At 40.0% G+C, this 23,254-nt stretch overlaps 2 protein-coding genes across 6 annotated transcripts in view; one reads left to right on the top strand and one right to left on the bottom strand.

Moving 5' to 3' along the window:
* IDUA (alpha-L-iduronidase) overlaps positions 1–23,254 on the bottom strand; it is a 49,717-nt gene that overhangs the window by 21,826 nt on the left and 4,637 nt on the right. The window lies entirely within an intron of this gene.
* On the top strand, positions 6,945–17,469 carry SLC26A1 (solute carrier family 26 member 1). The gene is made up of 3 exons (XM_072860173.1): positions 6,945–7,031; positions 13,962–14,609; positions 15,949–17,469. The coding sequence occupies exons 1-3, from the start codon at positions 6,945–6,947 to the stop codon at positions 17,467–17,469; spliced, it is 2,256 nt and encodes a 751-aa protein (XP_072716274.1).

Genomic DNA, 23,254 nt, shown 5'->3' with positions numbered 1-23,254 from the left:
TATCATTTGCATAGTGAGGACTGAAAATCTGCTTGCTTTACAATTATGGCACAGCTTCTGCACAGAGGCACAATGCCAAAGACTTCAGTCCATGCTGGGCCCATGCTACACGTAATTCACTCACCCTATAGCTGAGTGGATGACTCAGCCCAGCCATAGCGGGAGGATGCATTACAAAACCACACAGCCAGGCAGCATCCAGCCCTTGCTGATGTCACAGCTTGTCACAGTTAATCCATTCACACAACCAACCAGCATAATACACGTGCAAAAAGAAGGATGGGTATGAATCTTTGTGGTTTAGGAACAAACTGGCTTCAAAAATGCAAAATACAACATCTGTTATTTATTGGAAATCACTGCCTCTTCTACAAGCCAGCCAGGAGGCTGTGCATTCAGCTGAATCTTTTTATTTTTTTAAATACGTAAAAATAGAATTGACTTTGATTTATACAGCATCTTAATTAGCTTCTTTCCTCTTTGAAATCAGCGTTATTTGTCCTTTACCTTGCAAAGCAACTCACAAAATCCTTGTTGTGATCTGGCTAAAACTCACATCCACAGAAGTGCAAGCAAACAATGAATGCTTTCAAGCTGATGCTAATCACAGCCTATGATTTTCCATTTCTTACTCAGCCTGCTTTTGTGAGCACAGTCTCAGTCCTTCTTTCAGCAATGAGCGTGCTGTGTGTGGGGGGAAGAGAGAGAGAGGCAGACAAAGCATCAACAGCTTCCTGTGCCGAGGTGAGTTAGCTTGCTAGGAAAATATTGTTAGACTGTTGTGTCTCTTCCTCCCTCCCTTCCCCCCTTTTAAAACAAATTCAAGCTGTAAAAGAGGAAACAGGCTACGAAAGCATAGCAATTTAGGCAAAGGCATAAGGTATTTTAGTATCTGGCCTCTCCAGACATGCGAACATATCCAATCAGATCATCTAGGCATGGATAATTTAGACTGTTGTAAGATCTTGTTGTGATCCCTTGCTGTGATCTGTTGTGTCTACATTCATTTATGAAGGGAATTAATCAAATAATGATAAGGCAAATCCAGTAGCAGGAAATGCTTTTTGACTGATTCTTCACTACAAATTTAAAGGCTCAGTCAGTGACTGAAAGGTAGGCTCAGTCACTACATGTGAGCTGGGCTGCTAGAGGACACCTTTCTTTCTGAGTTTGATGTATGGAAGTGATTTCCTCCTGCATAACACATGGTTACAAGTAAAATGTTCATTGTGGTTTTATGCTGTACTTGATGATGGAACTCCAAATAATGTCATCTATAAGCAATGGTTTTGGAAAGAGGAGATAGGGAGACTAAATCCATAATGAAGATTAAAAGGTGACTTTTCAGATGCACAAGGAAGAGGAATGATGACCAAGTGCTAAAACTAGCTCGCTTCAAGCACATAACTCCTTTTGGCACTGCCTGGGAAAGCTGTCACTGAACTTTTCTTTCCAAGCAGCAGCAGAACTGTTCTCTGTATGCATCCAGCATTCTAATTCAAGCACCCACCCTAATACTGTACCTTCAGTAACAAGTCTCCATGGTACATACTTGACTTACTGGTTTCATTTCACAGTACTATTATTCTCACTCCTTCATTTTCACGTCTTTATTTTCTGTTTATGCCCCTTCTATTCTTTTGCCTGTTAGCTGTATGGGGAAATATAGTCCAAAAGTATGTGAATCCAACTATAGCACAGGACATAGCTTATTTACTGTTGTGTGATATCACAAAAAAGAGTTTAAATGATTGTCCTCCCTGCTGCTAAACATGCAACAAGAACCAAATTAAAAAATGCTCTACTTAGTCTGCTCTGTACCTCTTGCAAGCACTCAGGCTGCTCATAGCTTCCACTCACATGCTGTAACTGGACCTGAAATTTTGCATTAATGCACAGTGTGCTACTTTTATCAGGTGTTTAACTTTTTCCATCTTATGGTTCTCAAAAGTTGTTTCCACTTGGTGATACCTGTATTGAGGAGTGTGTAATGGGACAACTAACAAACGGTCTAAGAAAAGAAAAACATGGAGCTAAACACTGAAGGTGTGAAGATTTGCAGCTAGACTTCTCAGCTGATGTACTTCTCTAATGTCTGAAGTACAGATAGCACATGCTGTCTGACGAAGTCCAGCTGCTCCTGGATCTATTTGCATGGCAGATGTACTTTCAGGTGTGTCTTTCTGTATCAGTCCTTGCCTGCCCACAGGCAACTGTATGTCTAACTTGAATACATCACTTATTTGCAAAACGAAAAATAGAAGAGGTCTTCACTAAATGACACCGAGTTCATTTCCTAATTTACTGATGTTTAATAACTTATGATGGTGAAAAGGCACAATGAATGTCATCCACTGTCTTGCTCTTAATCTTGCAGGATCTTTGTGACGAATAGTTTCTGAGTATTTCAGAAGTGACAAATGAGCACTATAACCCAATCTGGAAAGAGCAGCTCTTTAAATGGCATCCCAGTGTCTGCTCTTGGCTCTTGAATGTAAAATATAGCAAAACCTCTTACAATTAAGGAGGTAAAACTAACGAATTGCATTTATAGACAGTTTTCAATGAGATGCAAACCTACACGTCTCTCCAAACAGAGAGCTGATAATTCTATTCTGAACCTGGTTTTGGCATTACAATTTAGGGTAGTGATGTATTATTAAATACGGCAGTGACAGCTCTTCAACTCCATGGTCTTCATGTTCATGTATAACCCTTTCTTCTTCTTTCCTCCCGCATCCCAAACAACTTCGACTAATATAAAGAATACCTCCCTTTTCAGTATAAAAGTGCATTATATTCTGTGCTTATGAAACATGAAAATCTACCTCACAATGCAGTAAGAAATCCTCTGTTTTCTTTGCACACGGTAATGGGTTTTGAATATCCAGTTAAGATTACACACGAATGCAAGGAATGGGAGAAGAAGCTTCAGTATTCCTGAGAGACTATCCTTGCTACAGTAAATTTGCCTCTAAGATTTACAAATATCAGTAGTAACGTTCATCCTAAAGCAATCAATAAGCAGGCTCAGGTTCCACAGTTCTGGCTGTTTAGGGATGAAACAACAGGCAGTTTTGTTTATGAGGCAGACAAGCTCAGACATTTTACACTCAATGGCAGCTGAAGGTATGTAAAGTCTTCCTAGACATAAGATTTATTACCCAAGCCCCCTCCATGATGTATTTTAATAAAAATCCTTTTTCAAAGGACACAACTCCATTAATTACCATGGACAGCTCAACACTGTGTGTAAGGACAGTTCCACACGCTGCCTATCCTAATCTCATTTAACACATTAGAGTATTTTTTTGTCTAATTGAAGTAAGTATACTAAACCCCTGAAACTGTTAAAGCTAAGTCAGGACTGCATTTCTATTTGACCTCCACATAGTGCAACTGGCTCTATTAAAACAGAATAGCAGGGATGAGTAAGAAGGCAGAGATTACCAGCCCCTATAATGTAATGATTTTAAGCTTATCTTCTACCTGTAATTACACTCTACAGGACAAAGATTTTTTCCAGTGCTACTATTTATTTATGTTATCTCATTGTAAACACCATTGGAGTAATATCATTGGACAGACCTAAACTATATCACAACAGACTTTCTAATCTACTCTTGTAGAAAGCTGTGCTCCTGAGGAACTGTGCTACTGTGTGCTGATAAGAAATCTGTTGTGGAACTACTGCAGCTACGTTGTGCCTTTGGTAAGTGCTAATCAATTGGTTCTGTGTTTGTGGTGGGAAACAGAAGGAGGGATTCATAATAAAGGACAGTCTTACTCAGTTTTGAATATATACATTTGCACTGAACTTTGAAGATCCCAGAGTTTCTCCTGCAGCAGGGACTACAGAAGATTATTTTTTTAAAAAAAAAGCTAATCAATAACATGTCTCTCCCCTCCCATATACACACCATTTTCAGCTGCACTGGACACTTGCCACAGCTAGAGAAGGAATGTTAGGCATAGCACATAGAGGCTTTTAAAAGAGTGGATGCTTATTTTTAGTGCTCCCATCTTTCCTATTGCACACAACCAAACGTGCTTTTTAGGCACATCACCTGGTCACTATGGTATAAAGGTAAATCGTAGACTAATTGAGGCTTGAGGGCATTTTAAATAATGCAGACATTAGGCTTAAGTGTTTTTTATAATTCACTGAATTTATGAACTTCAAACACTTGCACAGAAGGAAGAACAAGGCTATTACATTTGCACTATGTACTTCTGAAGATCTGATGTTACGGATTGTAACCCAGTAAACACTTTTAACCTTCCCCGTATGGCTAATTTAGCATTATTTTTTTAAGTATATAATTAGATTACCAGATATGAATGGTATGTAGTAATGCCGTGAATTGTTCTGAAATCTTCTGAAATCCTCAAGTAAATGTGCCAACAAAGCCAAATATATTTTATCTCTTTACAGCATTTATTTCATAAATACTTTCAGGTAGATTTTGCTTTTAACCTTTTACAGTTCTTTATCCAGTTAATATTAGTCATCTGTTCATAAGGATAAATAGTAAGTCACACAAAGGAAAATAATCTGTAAACTCTCAATTACTGGTCAATGGTAATTTTTTTTTTTTTTTAAAATGAAGTTTCTATTCTTAAACATAGGTGTTTCATTGTAGCATGTCTTTTGGTTATTTTGGCCAATTACCATTGTTTCTTAAATACACAATTGAGCATTTGACATGGAAAGGCAGTCCTTTTAGAGCTTAGTCCTGCTTTGTTAGGGTCAGTGGAACTCAACCAGGATGCCAGGAGCTGCCCACTCAGAAATTATTGTTGGTCTGAAGCCTTGATGAATGGCTTCATGCTATGGAGTGTGAAACAGCATCTCCATAATTAAAGCACTGATGAACCTTCTGCTGTCAGTACTTCTCTATGTTATGTAAAGCTTGTTCATCATAAAATGTAGTTTCTTCAAAACTAGATTATTTTCACAAGTCCTAGAGGCAGAAGAAGAGACTGCTTCATTTTGTCACTTTTTTCCCAATGTGGAATTGTCCTGTCCAGAGATATTTAGCCTCATTTGAATGGTGCTGTGCCTAAATAGCGTTCACATATTTGAAAATTATAATTTGACATTTCTTTCTTTTAAAATTTCAGGAAGTGTTATTTTTAGGCTAGCTTGAGGCAAAGCAAAGTTACAACCGACTCTATACAGTAGGGGTCAAGTGATAACCTGAACATCCTGTAGTACTCTTAGGAGCCTGATATTGGGAAAAGTGCTGTTGGAGAGAAATGCAGAGAGGTCTCTTTCAAAAAAATGTCAAGTGGGGTAAAACCCAATTATTCTGCAAATTCCAGGATTGCAAATACTAGAAGTTGCAGAGTTTCCAAATATTGGAAACATGTTGTAAGGGAGAACAGAGTAGGCAAGCTCACTTTGGTCCCAAAGCAGACATCATGCACATTTTAAGAGGTCATTAGAGAAGGTGAGTCTTGGTTCTAAGAATTAGGTAGTAAAATGGATGAAAGGACAAATTTGAGAGACTGAGTTTAAGTCATTTTATCTTCAAGAAAGAAATACCGCAGGCCTGAAAAGAAATTAACAGAAGCAATAAAGCCGTTTTCTATCCTGTGGCGCACAAGACCAAAAAGATGCACTACCTTACTGCCACCAGTGCGCAAAATTCATTATGCAAATTAGCGCATTACTGCTTCCCTTTTATTCTAAGAACTATCTTGGGAATGGCAAAGGTACAGGAATGCTTGACAAGACTTTCTACAGGAAAGGGGCAAGAAAGAGGATTTTACTAAGACTTAAATGACCTTCTTTAGCTGTTGGGATTGGAATGTCACAACTACTGTCACCAAGTTTGAGTTCTTAGTAACAGCCAGTAGTTTTAAGAATCCATGACTAGTTTAGCATCACAGAGGTGAGATGTGCTTCCCTTCCACCCTCATGTTGGTGTTTTGACTTTTCATTTCCATAATTTTCATGTTTTCTTTTTATTTTTAAAGAGCAGCAAACAACTTTTTGCACTGGGATAAAAGACGATGTTGGAACCTGGCCCTCTGTAGACATGCTTGTGCACTGCACCCCCCTGCAAGCACTCCTGCAGGGAAGGAGAAACCATCTTTGTCTATCCAGCAACACAGCCTTTTTCAGCCTCACACCTCCTATCTCAGATACTTATCACATGCATGTTCGTGTTCTTCCTTGGCTGAGAAACATACACATCTCCTCATCCCTTAGATTGTAGGCCAACTGAATGCAGTTCCTGTGAGTCCTGGCCTTGTGCCCAATCTGTTAATCTACACTCCTTAGTAACCATTAAGCATTACCTATCACCTTTGTCGAGACGAGGAGATGGATGATTATTTGTCATTTGGATAGGTCTGCACCTATCCAAAGAGCTAAGGTAAGAGAGAGGGGACTTGGTCATTCATATACCTCACAAAAAATGAACAGAAAGTCAGTCTTTGTCCTGCTGATCTGCCTACATTTTACAGTCTTCAGTTTACACAGCAGCAACAGAGATCTTGTGATCTGAATGCGCTGACATATAGGAATGGAACTCTGACCTCCAGCAGTCCTATCCTATGCTCTCAGCAGACCAGTAGTTATTGCAGCCTGCAAAATGCACAAATCTCAGGCAAGACTGCAGTTCTATTCTTATACCTTGAATAGGTAAAATCAAAAGCTAATGCTATATGAGGATGCATAAACCAGATCAAATCTCAGATGAGAAGAAGCTTCAAAGGTCAGAGATGTGCTAGCCTGAACTCAGCATAATTTTTGGATCAGTGTTAGTTAATTAATAATCTTACGCATTATTTAAACTCAAATCCTCAGCGAGTGCTGCATATATATCCCAGTTCTCAGAGCGGTACAAGTGACAACACACTACCAAGCAGCAAGCTCAACATTCCATAACTACCCATTCTTCCCTTGAGGAATATTTAGCTAATAATTATCCTTTATGCAAACAGAGCAATGCCTGACTGAAGACTTCCATTCATTCCAACGTGCAAAACCAGCTGAACATTCCTGTCAAAAAGCTATCCAGGTAAGAGATTTGCCTCCCCTCCCACACCTCTGAACTTATTTGTTCTTTGCCTGTTTTCAAAGGTGCAAAACTGCCTCTTTTCATTTATTTTGCACACTGGTGTTGCTTTTTAAGTTTTGTCATTAATCTGTTCTTCATAAATATTGCTAATAAGGTAGATACTGGGCAAAGGTTTTTAAAACATTTATTCAGTGGCAACTGGTATGGAAGTAATCTTTCCTGCAAACCCTGGCCTAAGAGTTCAAGACCAGCCATTTGGCTAGTTTTTATTTGTACTTAAGAAAAGTGGCCTATATGAAGCTTATCTGGTTCTCAAAGTATTAAATTATTATTAAAACTGAGCACTTTCTTAGTGATTAAATATGAAAGAAGGTTTCCAAAATATAGTCCTTATTGCGTGTAGCAAACCCAAGATACCAAGGAAGGCAACAGGAGAAAACATGAGAATGGGATATCAATTTGTTTGTCTCTACAACAGCTTAATGTGACTAAACAAAGTCCAGCAAAACCAAGGGGCAGAAAACAGCTTAGTGTTAAGCTTTGTGACTGACAACTAAGGTCTTGGAAAGCTGTCTTGAAAGCTTGTTTTAAAAAAAAGACTTTCACTTTGGACCAGCTACCTTTCCAAAAGCAAGAAGTCTGATTTTTAGGAATGTTCTTTGACCCCACAGAAAATGCCTTTTTAGTGGTCATGCCCTAGGACTCTCCAAAAGAATAATGCTGTCTTGCCTTCGAGTGCATGCCGATATTTTGACCAGCACGTTCTGGAACACCTGAACAAAACCAGTCCCAGGAGAACCAGTTAAACTATTTGATAACTTATTTCCAAGGTCTAATCATTCCCAAAGATGATCTGATGGGCCAGCTTTAACAACAGCTGCTGGCTGACTGTGTGAGTTCTGTTGTAGCCTGCTCATCACCTCTGGGATTGTTACATGTCGGTGGCTGTCATCTTACTGACTGGGACACTGGGCTGAGAATCCTTGGGAAAATATGAATTGAATCACAGCTGCTGGTGAATGCAGGCATTTGAAAAAGAGCCTAACTTGCCTTGGAAATCCTAGATCAATTTATAGTTGGAAGTAGAAGTTGTGAATTGGAGATTTTAATTAGAAATACACAAACCTAAAAGATTGCTTGACTCTCAGAATAACTCCTTAGTATAGCAGTGTTAATTTGCAGAGGACGTGGACTAATGTTCTGGGTTTCCTGACTCATAAAGACCAATAAACTGTAAAATTTTTTCCTCTTTCACTTTTGGATTAGCGTAACATTGAAACTCAACAGGAAAATGCTTTGAAGCCACAATATTTTGCCCAGACATAGTAAAAGACTAACTGAGCCCATCAAGTTTCACATAATTTTCCTAAAAAGCACTGCGATGTTCTTTGCCTATAGCCTGAAACCTTGCTAGGTCAGTGTTTAAATAAACGTTTTTGGTTGCTGGCACCTTGCTTAAGTCTGCTTCCAAGTACATCTAGGTCCTGGTGCTCTAAAGCTGAAAATACCATAGCTTGTGCAAGACAGGGAGAAACATTCGTTTCACTTGTTCTGTTTTGTCAGTTGATCCTTTCTAAAACTCACAGGTTAGGTTGACATTTCTAAGTAATTCTGCACAACAAAAGCAGATTAATAAATCAAAGCAGCAGGTGCTGAAGCAGTATTGTATTATATTATATGCATTTCAGGGGATTTTATTTCAGACTAGTCAGGTCCCACAGACTAAATGTCTTCACCACATCTGTCAAAAGAACCAATTGCTGGCTCAGGTTTTTATGCCACCAGGAAGGGTCAGCACGCACTGGGGCAGAGCTTCTGGGTACCCTCCTTTGAAAAAAGTCTGGTTTGCAAGCATAACACACCTCTGTACATTGAATCTATGCACCGTAAATGAGGCTAACAAGGGATTTTTTTCAAAACTGTGTAAATGCTCAAAACCAGAATAGTAATATAGTCATAGCTGTTAGAGACCAAGAGAGTCTTCTTACAGGCAGAAAATGTTCCTGGTATGAAAGATGAGTAACAAACATGAACAGTTTAACTCAGCACCTACAAGTGTTTTAAATCAAATGCTTAGCTAAACTCATGTCTCTCATATTTTTCTGTGATTTTTGCAACAAAAATACTATGAAACTTCAGATGATAAATACAAAACCTACTCTTCCCACATTAGTTTTTAGCTGATTCTTCATTGTTTGAACATAGAGAAAACTGCAAGCATCACTTGGCTCAATCTATATAAAGGGCTCTATCCTAACTTACACTTGCAATCACTGTTTCAGCAAGAGCGAGTGATTCTAGTATGGAGTTGTAATACGCTGTCTGACTTCTGTCCCAAATACAGCATTTAAGAGATCTCCTTAGCATCGAGAGGCAGGCTCACCCTGCCTACTCCCTCTTGGGCTTTCTAGAGATACAGCTTCAGATTTTCTGGTGGACAATCAGGATGGGGAGACAAAAGGATGCATCAGAATCAAGTTTTTTGGGGTTGTGCTGTTTCACAAAGAACAACTCATCCAGCCAGAATGGTTATATGTGTACCAGCAGAAACTGCTTGCCAAGGAATCTGCAAAGAGAAATCCCACTGAACATGTCGTGATGAATGTTTCCCCCCCTGCAGAGAGATTTTGTCAGGTCAGTGGCATGGTGAAAGACAGGAAGAAAGGTGGGACTAAGGCCAGCTGGAAAGTCAGCAGTTTGTTTGGCTTGAATGGTTCTTTGCTTTGTTTCTCTTTTTCACAAGATAAACTGAGTCACTGCATTTAACCTGAAAGGAGTGGTTCAGGCAGTTGTTCTACTCAAGCAGCGAAAACAAAAGCTTTCTGCTTTTGCTCATATGGTCAAGCGCAACTTGAAAAAACTTAAGTGTGAAGATTCCAAACATCAAAATACAATTAAAAATAACCAAGACTACTTTTCATTGTAGTGAGATGGATTATACACGTGTATATGAATGTGCGTGCAAGTAACTTTCACTTGTATTAAACAGTTGAGAATGTTCCAATACCAAAGTCAAATGTAATGGATAGACATGTTCTAGGCTATATGCTGCTTCATCTGCGCATCCCTGCTAAGAACAGGTCTTTCAGCAAGTGATGGGAAGCCTTCACTTGAATAAAATGCAAACATCATGTTCTGTGAAACTCTGGGGGGTGAGGGAGAGCCTGAAATAGGGGCAGTCCCTTTTCTTATAAACCACTTAGTATGGGCTGAGCTGAAAATGGGTCAGTTTGGCAAACTAGTAGAGGAATCTATTTACTGACACCACTAGGGCTCCTGAATATCACTCGAGTGTTACCACTGTGGAACGATGGTGTTGTATCTCAGTGCCAGAATCAGAAGGCCAGAGTCTACTCACGTGCACAGGAGTAGACAGATCTGCTCTCCACCCTTCTGTCTTTGCAGATGGCAAGAGCATTGGAAGCTCTCAGCTCTCTGCTAGGCTGCACAAACGTACAGGGGATAGCATGCAGCTATGGTGGAATCCCATTTTCTTCAGGTGAAGCAAGTGAGTTATTACTGAGCTACAGGCATCACAGCCTGAGAATTCTTGGGTTACACAGCTGAAAAATATTTTGCTGGTAACAATGTCCCTTCCATTATTTGGTGTGGCTTTACTATGTTCTAAAAGCAACAATTAAATGCTAAATATTAACAGTTTCTGGAAACCAATAACACCTCGTTTTAGAGCTGAATGTTTTACAGCTAGCATGGTCATTTGACATGGATTCTGAAAATGTATCTAGCAGAATAAATGGTTATTTACAAGAAGGAAACCCTTATTTTCAGGAGAAAAAAGAACTGAAGAAACTGACCTCCTGTCAGCATGTGGCTGTGTTTTAGCTTGAATGTATTTATTCCACCAGGAAGGTTTTTTTTACCTTGGTCTAAAATGCATTCAAAAGTGCTGAAAAGATACATGCTTTATAATACTACATTTTTTTTGTTGGCTTTTACAAAAAGCTACTATTCTGATTATCCAGTAAGGCAGTACAGCTGAGATATATTACTAAATTATCATTCATACACAAGATCTCTTAACCGATTTCCAGAGAAATTATATTCCAATAATCTTATGTATTAAAAACTATTATCAGCCCTCAGGAAGCTGCACAGGCAATGCATATGTGTGAATTTTAATAGGTTTTTTTTGTAAATACAAATTTACTTGCAAGTAAATTGTGTGAGTTTAGAGAGAGGCAGACAGCAACTGTACAATTAAATATATGAGCCTAGTGTACAGAAGCCAATGCAATCTTTTTTATGCAGCCTATCAAAAGCACTCATTGGATAGTAAGCTGCCCACTAGCTCTTAAGTATGTAGAACAAGGGCACTGCATTTATTTCTTGGCTGTCTGAATTAACTTGGCTGTTAAGAAGTGGGTGGCATTCAAATAGGACTTGCTGTCCTCATGCACAAGCCTCTCACTCTCCAAGGTAATTCAGGTAAGACAGGAAGTGTTGGTGTTTTGCATCTTAAAAATTAGTGTCTTTTATTACAGTAGCTAGCATTCTGTATTTGGTAGACTTTAATCATATGCTCTTAAGTATTCCTCTTGGTGTTGTAACTTCTTTTATCTTTTCTCTCACCTTTGCATTCTAACAAAGACTAGATCCAACCTATTTCCCATCCAAGCAGATCTTGCCTAGCATAACCATGCAGTACATTAGAGTCTAAAGTAAATTTGGCATTACTGATAAAAAAATAGCCATCAATCTTTCTAAATAATTCCATTAAATTGTAATTAATTTTCCCTTATGATGGAAATAAACCTTACTTACAAACATCAAGAAACTTACACAGTGGGAGCTAAAAACTGCTTAAAGTAATTGGGATAGACAGAAATCTACTGATTTTTTAAAATATATTTAGACTACTATGCAGGTCATTTTCAACTTGGACAATCAATCCACACATCTCTAACAAGAATCTCTTTTCTGCCTTTTACCAAATTATGAATTATGTACCTGTAACACTTAAACATCCTGTTTCAAGTTGTGGTTAAACTTTCCATGGCCTTAGAAATCACTCTGTGTCATTTAAAATAATACCTGGGAACTTGTCTAAGACTTTTGCACTAGTTACAGATACATATCTTCTTATTGTTTTCAATTTGCTGGCAAAAGGTATTTGTTAAAAACTTGAAAAAAATTTCTAAGCAGGATAGACAGAAGACTTTATAATAAGCCACCCTCTATTTGGAGTGCTACAGATCAAAAGCTTACAGGCTGTTGGTAATCTATTCTTTTCTTATCAGTTATGCTTACAGTTGGACTCATAAGCCTGTTGTTTTTTCTCATCTTGGAACTCTACACTTTAACTGGGTGTTACCAAACATTAACAAATCAAAATACTCTTAACAAAATAAAAAAGTATGAAATTTACACAGAGAATTATGATTTCTGTCACTAAACGTACTATTAACTATTAAAATCATTAAAATGTACCAACAGAATACTGTGCCAGTGAGTGTACTTCAAGTTTTAGGAAACTGATGGGTATGGCTTCTGTCTCTAGATACTGAAAGAGGAAAGAAACAGCTTTTACTTGTAAATGAAGACAAGCTTTGACATTATATTGCAATGTCACACCTGGCACCAAAAAGCTTTGTTGCAGAGATCTGGCTGTTTATGACACTAGGAGAGGCTGCACTTGAGAAGTTCTTCTTTCCTAGAGATTCTGTGTGCTGTTGTACTAGCACATACTCACTTCTTCTAGGTCAATGAGTCATTCCCAGTACATATATATGGGCATCCACTCTGGAAGTGTCTTCTTTCTTTCCACTGCAAACCAGAAGACAGGATTTGCCACTTGGCATAGTCTGTTTGACATCTTCCACCTTCCTGCTCCTGTTTTTATTTTTAAACTGTTTAAGGTAGGGCACTTGCATGTTACACTGTTTTGCCTCTTAGTCATGTCCCCATCTACTCCCAAATGATTAGCACTAAGCTAATTTCAACTTAATTTGACAACTGAGCAAAAATGCAGAGACTGAGTTTGGTGAAAACAGTTGCGTTCATAGAGGCAAGAGACACCAAAAGCACCTCCACCTGGAGAATACAAATTTTCCCAGTCTTTATGGATCAGAAAACTGACATGCAGGAGAACCATAGGAAGCACCGCTGTGTTTGTTCTACTGCCCACAGAATTACTTGTTATATCTTGTTCCCTGGAGAGCAAAGCTAGGGTAACTATGGGTTTAAACCCGAAAATACTAACATGTAGCACTCTTCTGAGACAGTAACAGATTCCATCATGGTGCATGGTCCATACATTGCCAAAGTGGTATTTGTGAGGAGATGCTTATTAATTAACAGAAGCTGCACATCAAAACAATCTAAAATTCAACAGGTTCATGCTACGTAGCAGCTTCTAAGAGTCCATCAATGGTTTGTGTACACATTTTTGTATAAGACTAAATTGTTGCTCTTCAGAAAACTCTGCTTTGCAGGTTCTACTAGCAAAATCTTTCTCTTGTGCATTGAGGACAGCTGCAGTGACAGATCACTATACCACATGTGAGTTCCACACCAATGACTACAGGATGCACTATTAGAAAGACCATAGCCTACCTTACTAGTATATGTTTATTTCACACCATTAAGTGCTGCCTCTGATCACAGAGGTCTCTATGATGGAGCATTTGGAAGAGCTGATGGAAATATTTGTTGTACAAAGAAATGACTAATTTAACTCTTAGTAAAACAAACTGGATTCAACCAAATGTACTCTTAAATGTCTGCAAGAAAGGGTTCAATCTGCAGATTTATTTCTTAGTGTTATGTGTCACTGGAGCCCTGTGGTGGTGTTCTTGTTGGGATGATGCTTCCTTAAAAGCACAATCAGGTGATAAACTTTCAGTGTTAAGCATCTCTGCTAAAAAAAACTTCATGAACTGCAACCTAACAGCCATTTTCTTCACATTGCAGGAACACACACATGAAGTAAACACTGGGACAATGGAAAGACCACTTGAGGCTACCAGGATGGAAAACAGCACCTCCTGCTTTCTCATGGAAAGAAAGACTCGTGTCAAGATTAATAGGAAAGAAGTCATGCTAGCTAAGCTGAGGAGGAGCTGCTCCTGCACCCCAAAGAAGCTGAAGAACTTTGTCATGGACTTCCTTCCTGTTTTACGATGGCTTCCCAAATACCAGTGCAAAGAGTACATTTGGGGGGATGTTATGTCTGGGTTAGTGATTGGGATCATTTTGGTGCCCCAAGCAATCGCATACTCACTGCTGGCAGGTCTGAAGCCCATTTATAGTCTTTATACATCATTCTTTGCCAACATCATCTATTTCTTAATGGGCACATCCCGTCATGTCTCAGTTGGCATTTTCAGCTTGATAAGCTTAATGGTAGGACAAGTAGTGGACCGAGAACTTCTCTTGGCTGGGTTTGACTTGAATGATGATGCCCCACCAGCCTTGGGTGATGGCTCTCTGCAGAATGACAGTCAATCCAACACCACTGCCTTCAACCTTACAATTGCAGGGATGAATGTTGAGTGTGGGAAAGAATGCTACGCTATTGGCATTGCTACAGCCTTGACATTTGTGGCTGGAGTGTATCAGGTAAGTGGTTGCTGACATCCAGAGGCAAGGTATGAAGTTCCTAAAGCTTCTTTGCATGACCTAAGCTTTGGTTTGACTCTCTTTCAATAAGAGATGCAGCATCAGTTCACTTGAATGACTTTGGACTGTTTTCTCCACGAAGCCTAACTGTAGGCAACTCAGAGAAAGCATGAGGTAGGCAGTTTTCTTAGCTATTAGCAAGCACAGGTAAAACAAGAGTCTTCTGCAAGACCATTAACATTGTTTTGATACTCTACTGCCTCTTGGCCTTGCTGCTTTCATGGGACCATGAATCCAATACAGATCTTACCATGAGGGAAATTCACAGGTAGCCATGTACTTCAACAATGAAGAAATAATTCTGTTTCCCTAGATACCTTAATAAAGGTGCAGACCCACTCACCTGCTTCTACACGGGTTCAGAATGGGCTGCTCAGTGTTTTGCTAGTGGGTACTATTATGTTGTACCAAACTGCTGTCCAAAGACAATTCAGAAGCAGAAAGGATAAGAGGGGAAATAGATTGACTAACCTACTTTTCTGACAATGGCTGTGCTGGACTCTTTGAGATTTACCAACGTGCTGCCTGTCACAAGGATATCGAGATAACATGGAAGCACGATGAACATACTTACCTATTTATATATGAATTAAGAAAGAGCTAGCTATCTTCCTGTTTACTAAGAAATTTCAGGTCACATTTATGAACAACAAAATGCCCTTGTGAAGCTGTATTTTCCAAAGCCATCAAAGGAAGGAGAAGCAACTAGTTAAGGACAGTATCCTGGGATCTGGGAAAGTTTGTGAGCTCTTCTGCAACTTCTGACCTTAGGCATGCCGCAAAGGCTGTCTGTGCTCCACTTTCCCTTCTGTTCATAGGGCTAAAATTAAAAACTGTTTCATGTAACAGTGCCACTGAAGTAGGGAACTTAGCTGTTGTCATTCAAGTTCTGTTTACAAAGCAATGGCCGTAAGTTTTAACTTTATTCACTTTAAGAAAGGAAAAAAGAAAATTGGCTTTGGTATAACAGAAGCACTTTTGGATCCACTGCTCTTTTGCACAGGAAATAAAACTCAGACAAACCACTTCAGACCAATGTTTGATTTACCCTGTCTCAAACTCCTCATTCACTTCTTGGTTTTGTAGTATCCCACAACAGTAAAAGGAATAGCATGTGTTAAAAGCAGACTGGAAACATCAAAGGATAATTCCTGTTTTAAGATTCAAATACCAAAATGCTACTTGCCTCTAGCTAGTTCTCTCCCATCTGTACTTAATTATTTGCAGCACCATTAAAGGCTCATCTTTTTTTTTTCTTTTTTTTTCTGTGTCTCCTCAGGTTCTAATGGGAATCTTTCGCCTGGGTTTCGTATCTATGTACCTATCTGAGTCTGTACTAGATGGCTTTGCAACTGGTGCTTCCTTAACCATTTTAACTGCTCAAGTGAAGTATCTGATTGGAATAAAAATCCCACGTAGTCAAGGACATGGGATGCTTGTTATTACCTGGATTAACATTTTCCGGAACATTTCTCAGGCTAACCTTTGTGATGTCATCACAAGTGCCATTTGTATCGTGGTGCTGGTCACTGCTAAGGAACTGGGAGATCGATATAAGCATAAGCTGAAATTTCCTCTTCCCACAGAGCTGGTAGTTATTGTTGTGGCAACACTGGTGTCACACTACGGGAAGTTAAATGAAGTGTATGGATCCAGTGTTTCTGGAGCTATTCCAACAGGATTTATTCCCCCCAGGGTACCACATTTCAACTTAATGCTCAAAGTCGCTGTAGATGCTTTGCCTCTTGCCATAGTCAGCTTTGTCTTCACTGTATCCCTTTCTGAAATGTGTGCCAAGAAATATGCTTACACCATCCGAGCCAATCAGGAAATGTTTGCTGTGGGGTTCTGCAACATCATTCCTTCTTTCTTCCACTCTTTTGCAACGAGTGCAGCTCTGGCAAAAACACTCGTCAAAACATCTACAGGCTGCCAGACTCAAGTCTCTGGAGTAATTAGTGCAATGGTGGTTTTGCTGGTGCTGCTCTTCTTGGCACCTCTCTTCTACTCCTTGCAGAAGTGTGTCCTGGCTTGTATCATCATTGTCAGCCTCCGAGGAGCCCTGAGGAAGTTCCGAGATGTGCCAGCACGGTACCATGTGAATAAGGTGGACACACTTGTTTGGGTCGTTACCATGTCTGCGTCTGCCTTGATCAGCACAGAAATAGGGTTATTGGTTGGCATTGTTTTCTCCATGTTATGCATTGTTGTTCGTACGCAGCGGCCACGGACAGCCCTGCTTGGTCAGATCCAAGACACCAGCTTTTATGAGGATGACTTAGAATATGAAAATCTCTCTTCTGTTTCAAAGGTCAAAATATTCCGTTTTGAGGCCCCACTTTACTATGCAAATAGAAACTACTTCCTAAAGTCTCTGTACAGATTGACTAACTTAGATCCTAACCTAGAAGCTGCTAGAAGGAAGAAATGTGAGAAGATGGAAAAGCAGCATCTGAAAAAGGGAGATCACACAACTGCTAATGGACTGGGCATTGGAGAAACCACTCTGCAACTAGTTCCTAAGCAAATTGATTTCCAAGCCCTTGTTGTAGATTGCTCTTCCATCTCATTTTTGGACACGACTGGCGTTAATACGCTAAAAGAAATCCTGAAAGACTACAAGGACTTAAACATTTCTGTTCTCCTGGCTTGCTGCAATCCATCAGTGATAGACTCTCTGAAAAGAGGTGGTTACTTTGGGAAAGATTTTGGAAGTATGCAGGAAATGCTCTTCTACAGTATACATAATGCTGTGCAGTTTGCAAAAGACCAAAAGCTTCCAGCAGATTGCTCAGTTTAATCAGTTTAATCCTTCCTTGATGATTCACTACAAAAGTGACAGATGGGGAGGGGCAGCTCGCAATAATTAAATTATCAGACACACTGTTGACTGTGTACAGCAATGGCCCTACAAGTCATTCTCTCCTGAAGAGCTCTGCTGTTTGTCCAATGCCACATAGAACAGCCACTGGGGATGCAGTCCAGGACCAGGATGGAACAGGTTGGATTATTACCTGCACCTTCACTTTAAAATGCAGGCAATGTGCAATCGGGCAGTTTGAGACAGACTTCCCACTTGTGCCATGAGCATGTGTGACCCAACATATACATCATGAGACTGTTCTGCTGGAAGGTCTGCCCAGAGTCAGCTGACTCTCCCAGTGGTTTAATGGCTGGTTTGTGTTAAGGGTGCTAAGCCATCTCCATGAAAATGCAATCAATCTAGCATCTTGGACACATAATGGTTTAAATTCTGGCTTGCAAGGCCCTGCCCCTTCCATCATTCTAGGTGTGCTCCTAAGCAACTCCCACTATTTGCATACAAATAAAATGTATAAAATGTTGTGGAATGTAGCATGTTTCTCCACCTTGATTACATAGGCTTAATGACACAACCTGCCACAGGAGAAGAAACCATGATCCATCACAGGTTCCTCTCAGAACCATCATTTCCAAAAATTACTGCTGGAGTCACCTGTGTTATTGGCTTCAATCTGTGGTAATTAGTTACTGAAGGCTGTGACACCCTTAATGATGCTGGAAGAAATATGATTCTGATGCACACTTTTGTAACTAGTAAGAGGATAAACAGGATTAAGAAAAATTAATGGCTTTAACTGGCAGTCACAGAGTTACCCAGGTAGTTGTATCATCCTGTAAAAATAAGTTGCCTCTGGTCAGCAGATGCAATTCCAATTCAGGGACACATAAGGACCATCAAACATAAAACCTCAGAACTGTGATGCAGCACAGCATGTTCTTCCTATAACTGCCTGCCTGAGTGCAAAGAGAAACAGGAGAAAAGAGAGTAAGGTGGGAAGGTAAATCTGTGATCTGCCTAGAAGGGGATTGATGGGTCAGTCAGAACTGCCTGGCTGGTCTTCTCTGATGCAAAGCTATTGAAGCTTTACAGTAGCATACCTGGGTGAAGTAAAGGGAGCAACGCTTTGTAAGTTGTGTATCCCCATATGCTGGAAAAATTCCACCACTGTTTGTACATACTACAGACGTTTTGAGGGTTTTTTTCTCCTATCATATTATTGTTTGATTTGAGGTCCACTAAACCATGTTTTCCAGGCCTGGGTTACTTTCTATAATAATTTGCATTAACTGCTGTTCATTCTGCTTTGTGTCAAATGATACCCCCAGAGTCAGTTGTGTTGTTATATATGCATGTTCTCTCTTTACAAATAAGCATAGATTTAGATTTTGATTGTAACAGTTAGTTCTCAGTGTTCTGGCCCACGGCATTGGCAGAATACCCTCTCTCATACTCAAGCTTATAATTATCTGCATGAAAGGTGCACAAAAGGTAGGACAGCTGCCCTATCTTTCTCTCCTTATTCATGGCTAGTTCACACACAGCACCAAGCATGGAAGGAAATTCTATCACAGCTGTGCCTCTTACAATTAGCAGACTCTAGAAATAGGTTCCATGTATGCAGAAGCCATTTCTCTGCTGTGCCGTTTAAAAAAAAAAAAAGGTCAGATCAACACATCATGTGACTTGCTTATTTCAACTTTTCAGGTCAGTGAATGAAAGAACCCTCAAACTGAGGTTCCCCAGGTGCCCCAGAGCCTGTCTGGCTCTCAAGAACAAATATTTTGTTAAAGGAAAAGCAGTGCATTCCCAAAAGACAAAATAAAAAATGTCTTCACAGGGATTGAGAATAGCACAATATTAGGTAAGTGATTCAACGGTGACATTTTCATGCACTCATAAAAAAGCATATCAGCTGCACACTGTTAGTACTGCCAGAGCAGTAAAACCTGACAGAAATGTCTGCCAAGAGATTAAAGGATTGACCACTGGTAGCATTTTCGTGCCATAAAACAATTTAATTACATTATTCTTTAAATAATGACTTGGTATGACTAGCTTCTTTCTGTCATAAAAGCAAACGGGCAGAGCCCAAGGACAAAGCATTGCTTTGTGTCTGCTCTTGTTTGTAACCATTCTTAAAATCAGGGAATCTCTCTTTCAAAGGTTCTGCCAGGGCCCAGCGTGAGGAAGTAGGTTTACAGGAGTTACTGCCAGACAATACCAATATAGACACTCTTAGGCTGTTGTGCCAAAGCAAGCTGTCGTTGGAAGTCAAATAAAATTGTTTCAGTATAAAAGAACACACATCCCAGCAATCTAAACTTCTTTTATCTTTATGGGTCAAGCTACCAGCCTAGAACATAAAGGAAAAAATGCAAAAATACCCTTAACTCTAGATGAATCTCATTTTAAAAGAGAAAAAAAAGGAAAGAGAGATTCCAATGGAAGGTGTATCCTTGCAACAGTCTCTGACAAGAAATGAAGAGAGGCTGCTCTTCTCTTATCCAGCAGGCAAAGAAATTAAGAGTCAGAAGTCTCTTTTTCATCATATTTATTGTAAGAATGGCACCAAAGGATACCTAAGCAAAGAAAACTTGGCTATGCACAAGAGGAGGGGTGAGTTTTAAGACTTCTACTAAGAAGAAACTATTGACCAGAAGAAACCATAAGAACAATTTTCTGTTTCACTTTTATTGGCAGAGCTGGCTCACAATCAAGATGTTGTGTTGGACAGTGTCAAACACAGCAGGGAAACAGCTTTCAGTGTTGTGATGTAGGGATGCTGGGAGACTGTAAATTATTTCTAAGGATTATGCAAAAGGTAACTAAAAAAGCAACCCTTTTTCTGGCACGTTTATGTTTGCTATACTGCATTATACCAAGATTAAGGGTATGAAGATTAAAAATGTTAAGAACTGATGATTCTCTTCTCTCCTGTTCTACCAGGAATTAGGTACTGTGCCTTGGAGCGGAGCTGGGGATGGACTTGTAATTCCAACTAGGTTAATACTAATGTTGAAATAAAATCATTATATGCCTTTTAGGAAATGTTATATCCATCATGTAGATTGACTATATTTTTGTTAACTGTGGTGCCTTGTATAAATCATGTATCCAACAAACTTTAGTACTGCTACATAAGAATAGGAAAGGGTTCTTAACTTGCAGACTGTGTGGGTCCCATGGAGCTGGGCAAAGAGTTGGGAATCTTCACCTCAAACTCTCCTGTTGACTAGTGCAGCCTGGCCAGAATGTGTGATCTAGGTGTCAAAATGGCTGTATTTATTGGCATTGGTAACTAACAGCCAGGGAACTGTCCAGTCCATGAAAGACACTTTGGGTTCCCCCATAACCCTGAATGTTTCTGTGTCACATGACCTAGTGACAAATGTATGCTTTTGGTTGGAAAATAAAACTAGCAGTTCTTTGAAAACAGTTTGCCTCGTGGTATCCTTTCACAGGTGGTGAAATAACAGGATAACTTGGAATACAGAAAAAGATAAGAGGTGGGTTTGCTGTCCTAGAAAAGGGTTAAAATTCAGGGATGCACTCAGCATTGGGGCATTAGAAGACATAATAAGAAAGACCATTATAGAAGTGAGAAGGGGAAGGTGGCAGTCTTTTATTTGAGCATATCTGCTTCTTGGGAGGAACATTTATGGCACCTTTTTACAGACAGCACAACTGTGAGGAAAAGCAATGCCTGTATCCGTTAGCCTTCCACAGTGGTGGTATCTCCTAACCTTCTGTTTTCTGTAAGTGCTCTTCTTCATTCAAGTACCTACCATCACCTTCCAAGAAGTCTTCTCTACCCACCAACCCCATGAAATAACACAGTTTTGCTGTTACAGGGTTCTCACTCAAAATCTCTTTACATCATTCCGGAAACTACTGGTTCAGGAAGAGAATCGCACATGCAGAGAATTCAGCATCAGCCTGAACTCCTCCTGTTCAGACTTGCATTCTTGGCCCTGTTGCTTCTTTCAATCCCAATGTTTGTCTGCAGGCTCCATGTTCTCTCCCCTTCCAAACTATTGCTGCCACTCAGTCCACTGGTTGTCCTTCCACAACTTAAATGTCTTGTGTCTTTGACAAATGCACATTTTTGCAAAATGAGCAGTTTTAGCTTCGTTCTAAACAGTAGCGAAGTTTCTAATTTCTACATATCAAAGCTGGGCTAAATATCAAGGCTAGTGGGTTAGAATCCTACCCTTGAAGCACCACAGCTTTTCTGGGGCTTCTTGCTTGGCTGCTAAGTTTCCATGCTCCTAGAATTTTGATTGTGTCAAGGATTGTGTCCCACTTTGAAGGACTCAGTGCCCCACTCCCTACAAAGGCTGAGCAGATTCCATGACAGATGCATTCCTTTCCCTCAGTCATCTGGAAAGCCCAATCCAACACATGGCACAGCTGAAACAGGCTGCCAGGAGGGACTTTGGCCTCTGAGTGTAGATGTGGCTAGTTTCTTTTCAAAGGTACTCACCGATTTTTCTGCAAGTCAGTTGGTTACAGAAACCTGAAAGACCCAAGCCATCTCTCAGGAGAAACCTCTGAGATCTAAGACAGGGACTCCAGTGGTGGTAAGCAGTGACAGTTGTCCTTGCCCCTGCTGAAGCTGGGTCACTGCAAGAGTGAGTACAAAACCCATAGCCCAGTAAGTGAGGGAGACACAGCACAGGAAAGGGTATTTACTGGGAAACTTCCACAGGGAAAGATGGGAGGGAGGAGCTGTGTTACCTGCTATATTCACAGATTATATATATACAGAGGCAGCTCTGGGGTACAGATGCAATATTAATCTGTGTGCAGGACTTCTGAACACCTTCCCAAACAAACCTACATACACAAGCACACCCCAATAGCTAGGAAGAAAACTTCTCCTGTTCCCAGTGTACACCCTGAAACCCACTACTCCTCTGCTCACATCCCATTTCCAGAGTCTGAGCTCTCCTTCGCCTTGTTGCTTCCCCAAACCTACAACTGGTAAATTCCCATCCTCCTGCGTCTGGGACAGCAGATACAGTAATGATGTGGATTGTAAATACGCTCAGCTCAGCAACAGCCTGAGCCAGGCAGAACTTCAAGAGCTATTACAAATTTTGATGGGGTTTTTATGGTTTGTCTTTCCTCACAGACCAATCACTCCTGTTCTACGCATCTGTATTTGCTTCTTTCCACCAGGAATATTGGTATGAGTGTGTTTAAATGGGATTTGAAAGGTGAGGAATTCCAACGTTGTCCTCCTGAAGTCTGACATGTATTTCCCTAGAACTAGAAATGCTATTGTGTATATGAATCCTTTTGGAAGAGGGTATTAACTGGTATTAACTAAAGTCAACCTGTTTTAGTTGTCACTACCTGTCACTTGATGCAGCACACAAGTGGGTTCAGGATGCAAAAAGAAACTCCCAAGTTAAGTGGAAGGAAGATAGAAGTAGTAATAAAATAGTGGCAGCTTTCATTTGGACTTCTCAGTAAGTCAGGTTTGTTTCAGTCCTTGTGGGACTTTTTTTGCTGTATCATGTCTCCTAAATTAATGGACAGAAAAGTAAGCCATCTTTCTAGTCCCTCAGCACTGTTCTTAGAATGGCTAATGGTTAGCAAAGCATGTAACACGATGGGTGAGAAGTCTTGTTTGGGACAGTATAGCCACCTGAAATGCTTTGGTAAGGAATGGACTGAATTTATGCCTATCACCCTATTCCATCCCATTCCTAGCTTTTGCCAAACACTCATCTAACCTGGAAAGGGAGCATAATGC

Source organism: Ciconia boyciana, chromosome 4 (assembly GCF_034638445.1).
Source record: "Ciconia boyciana chromosome 4, ASM3463844v1, whole genome shotgun sequence".
Taxonomy (NCBI): Eukaryota; Metazoa; Chordata; class Aves; order Ciconiiformes; family Ciconiidae; genus Ciconia; species Ciconia boyciana.
The sequence above is the reverse complement of the archived record's forward strand: the minus strand, read 5'-3'. Positions and strand labels throughout refer to the sequence as shown.

What these genes read in the sequence shown, in the direction of transcription:
- SLC26A1 (XM_072860173.1), top strand. Translation starts at nt 6,945, where the DNA reads ATGCAAACAGAGCAATGCCTGACTGAAGACTTCCATTCATTCCAACGT. An exon ending in CCTGTCAAAAAGCTATCCAG is followed by an intron (nt 7,032 to 13,961) that starts GTAAGAGATTTG and finishes TTCACATTGCAG; the next exon opens with GAACACACACATGAAGTAAA. An exon ending in TTGTGGCTGGAGTGTATCAG is followed by an intron (nt 14,610 to 15,948) that starts GTAAGTGGTTGC and finishes GTGTCTCCTCAG; the next exon opens with GTTCTAATGGGAATCTTTCG.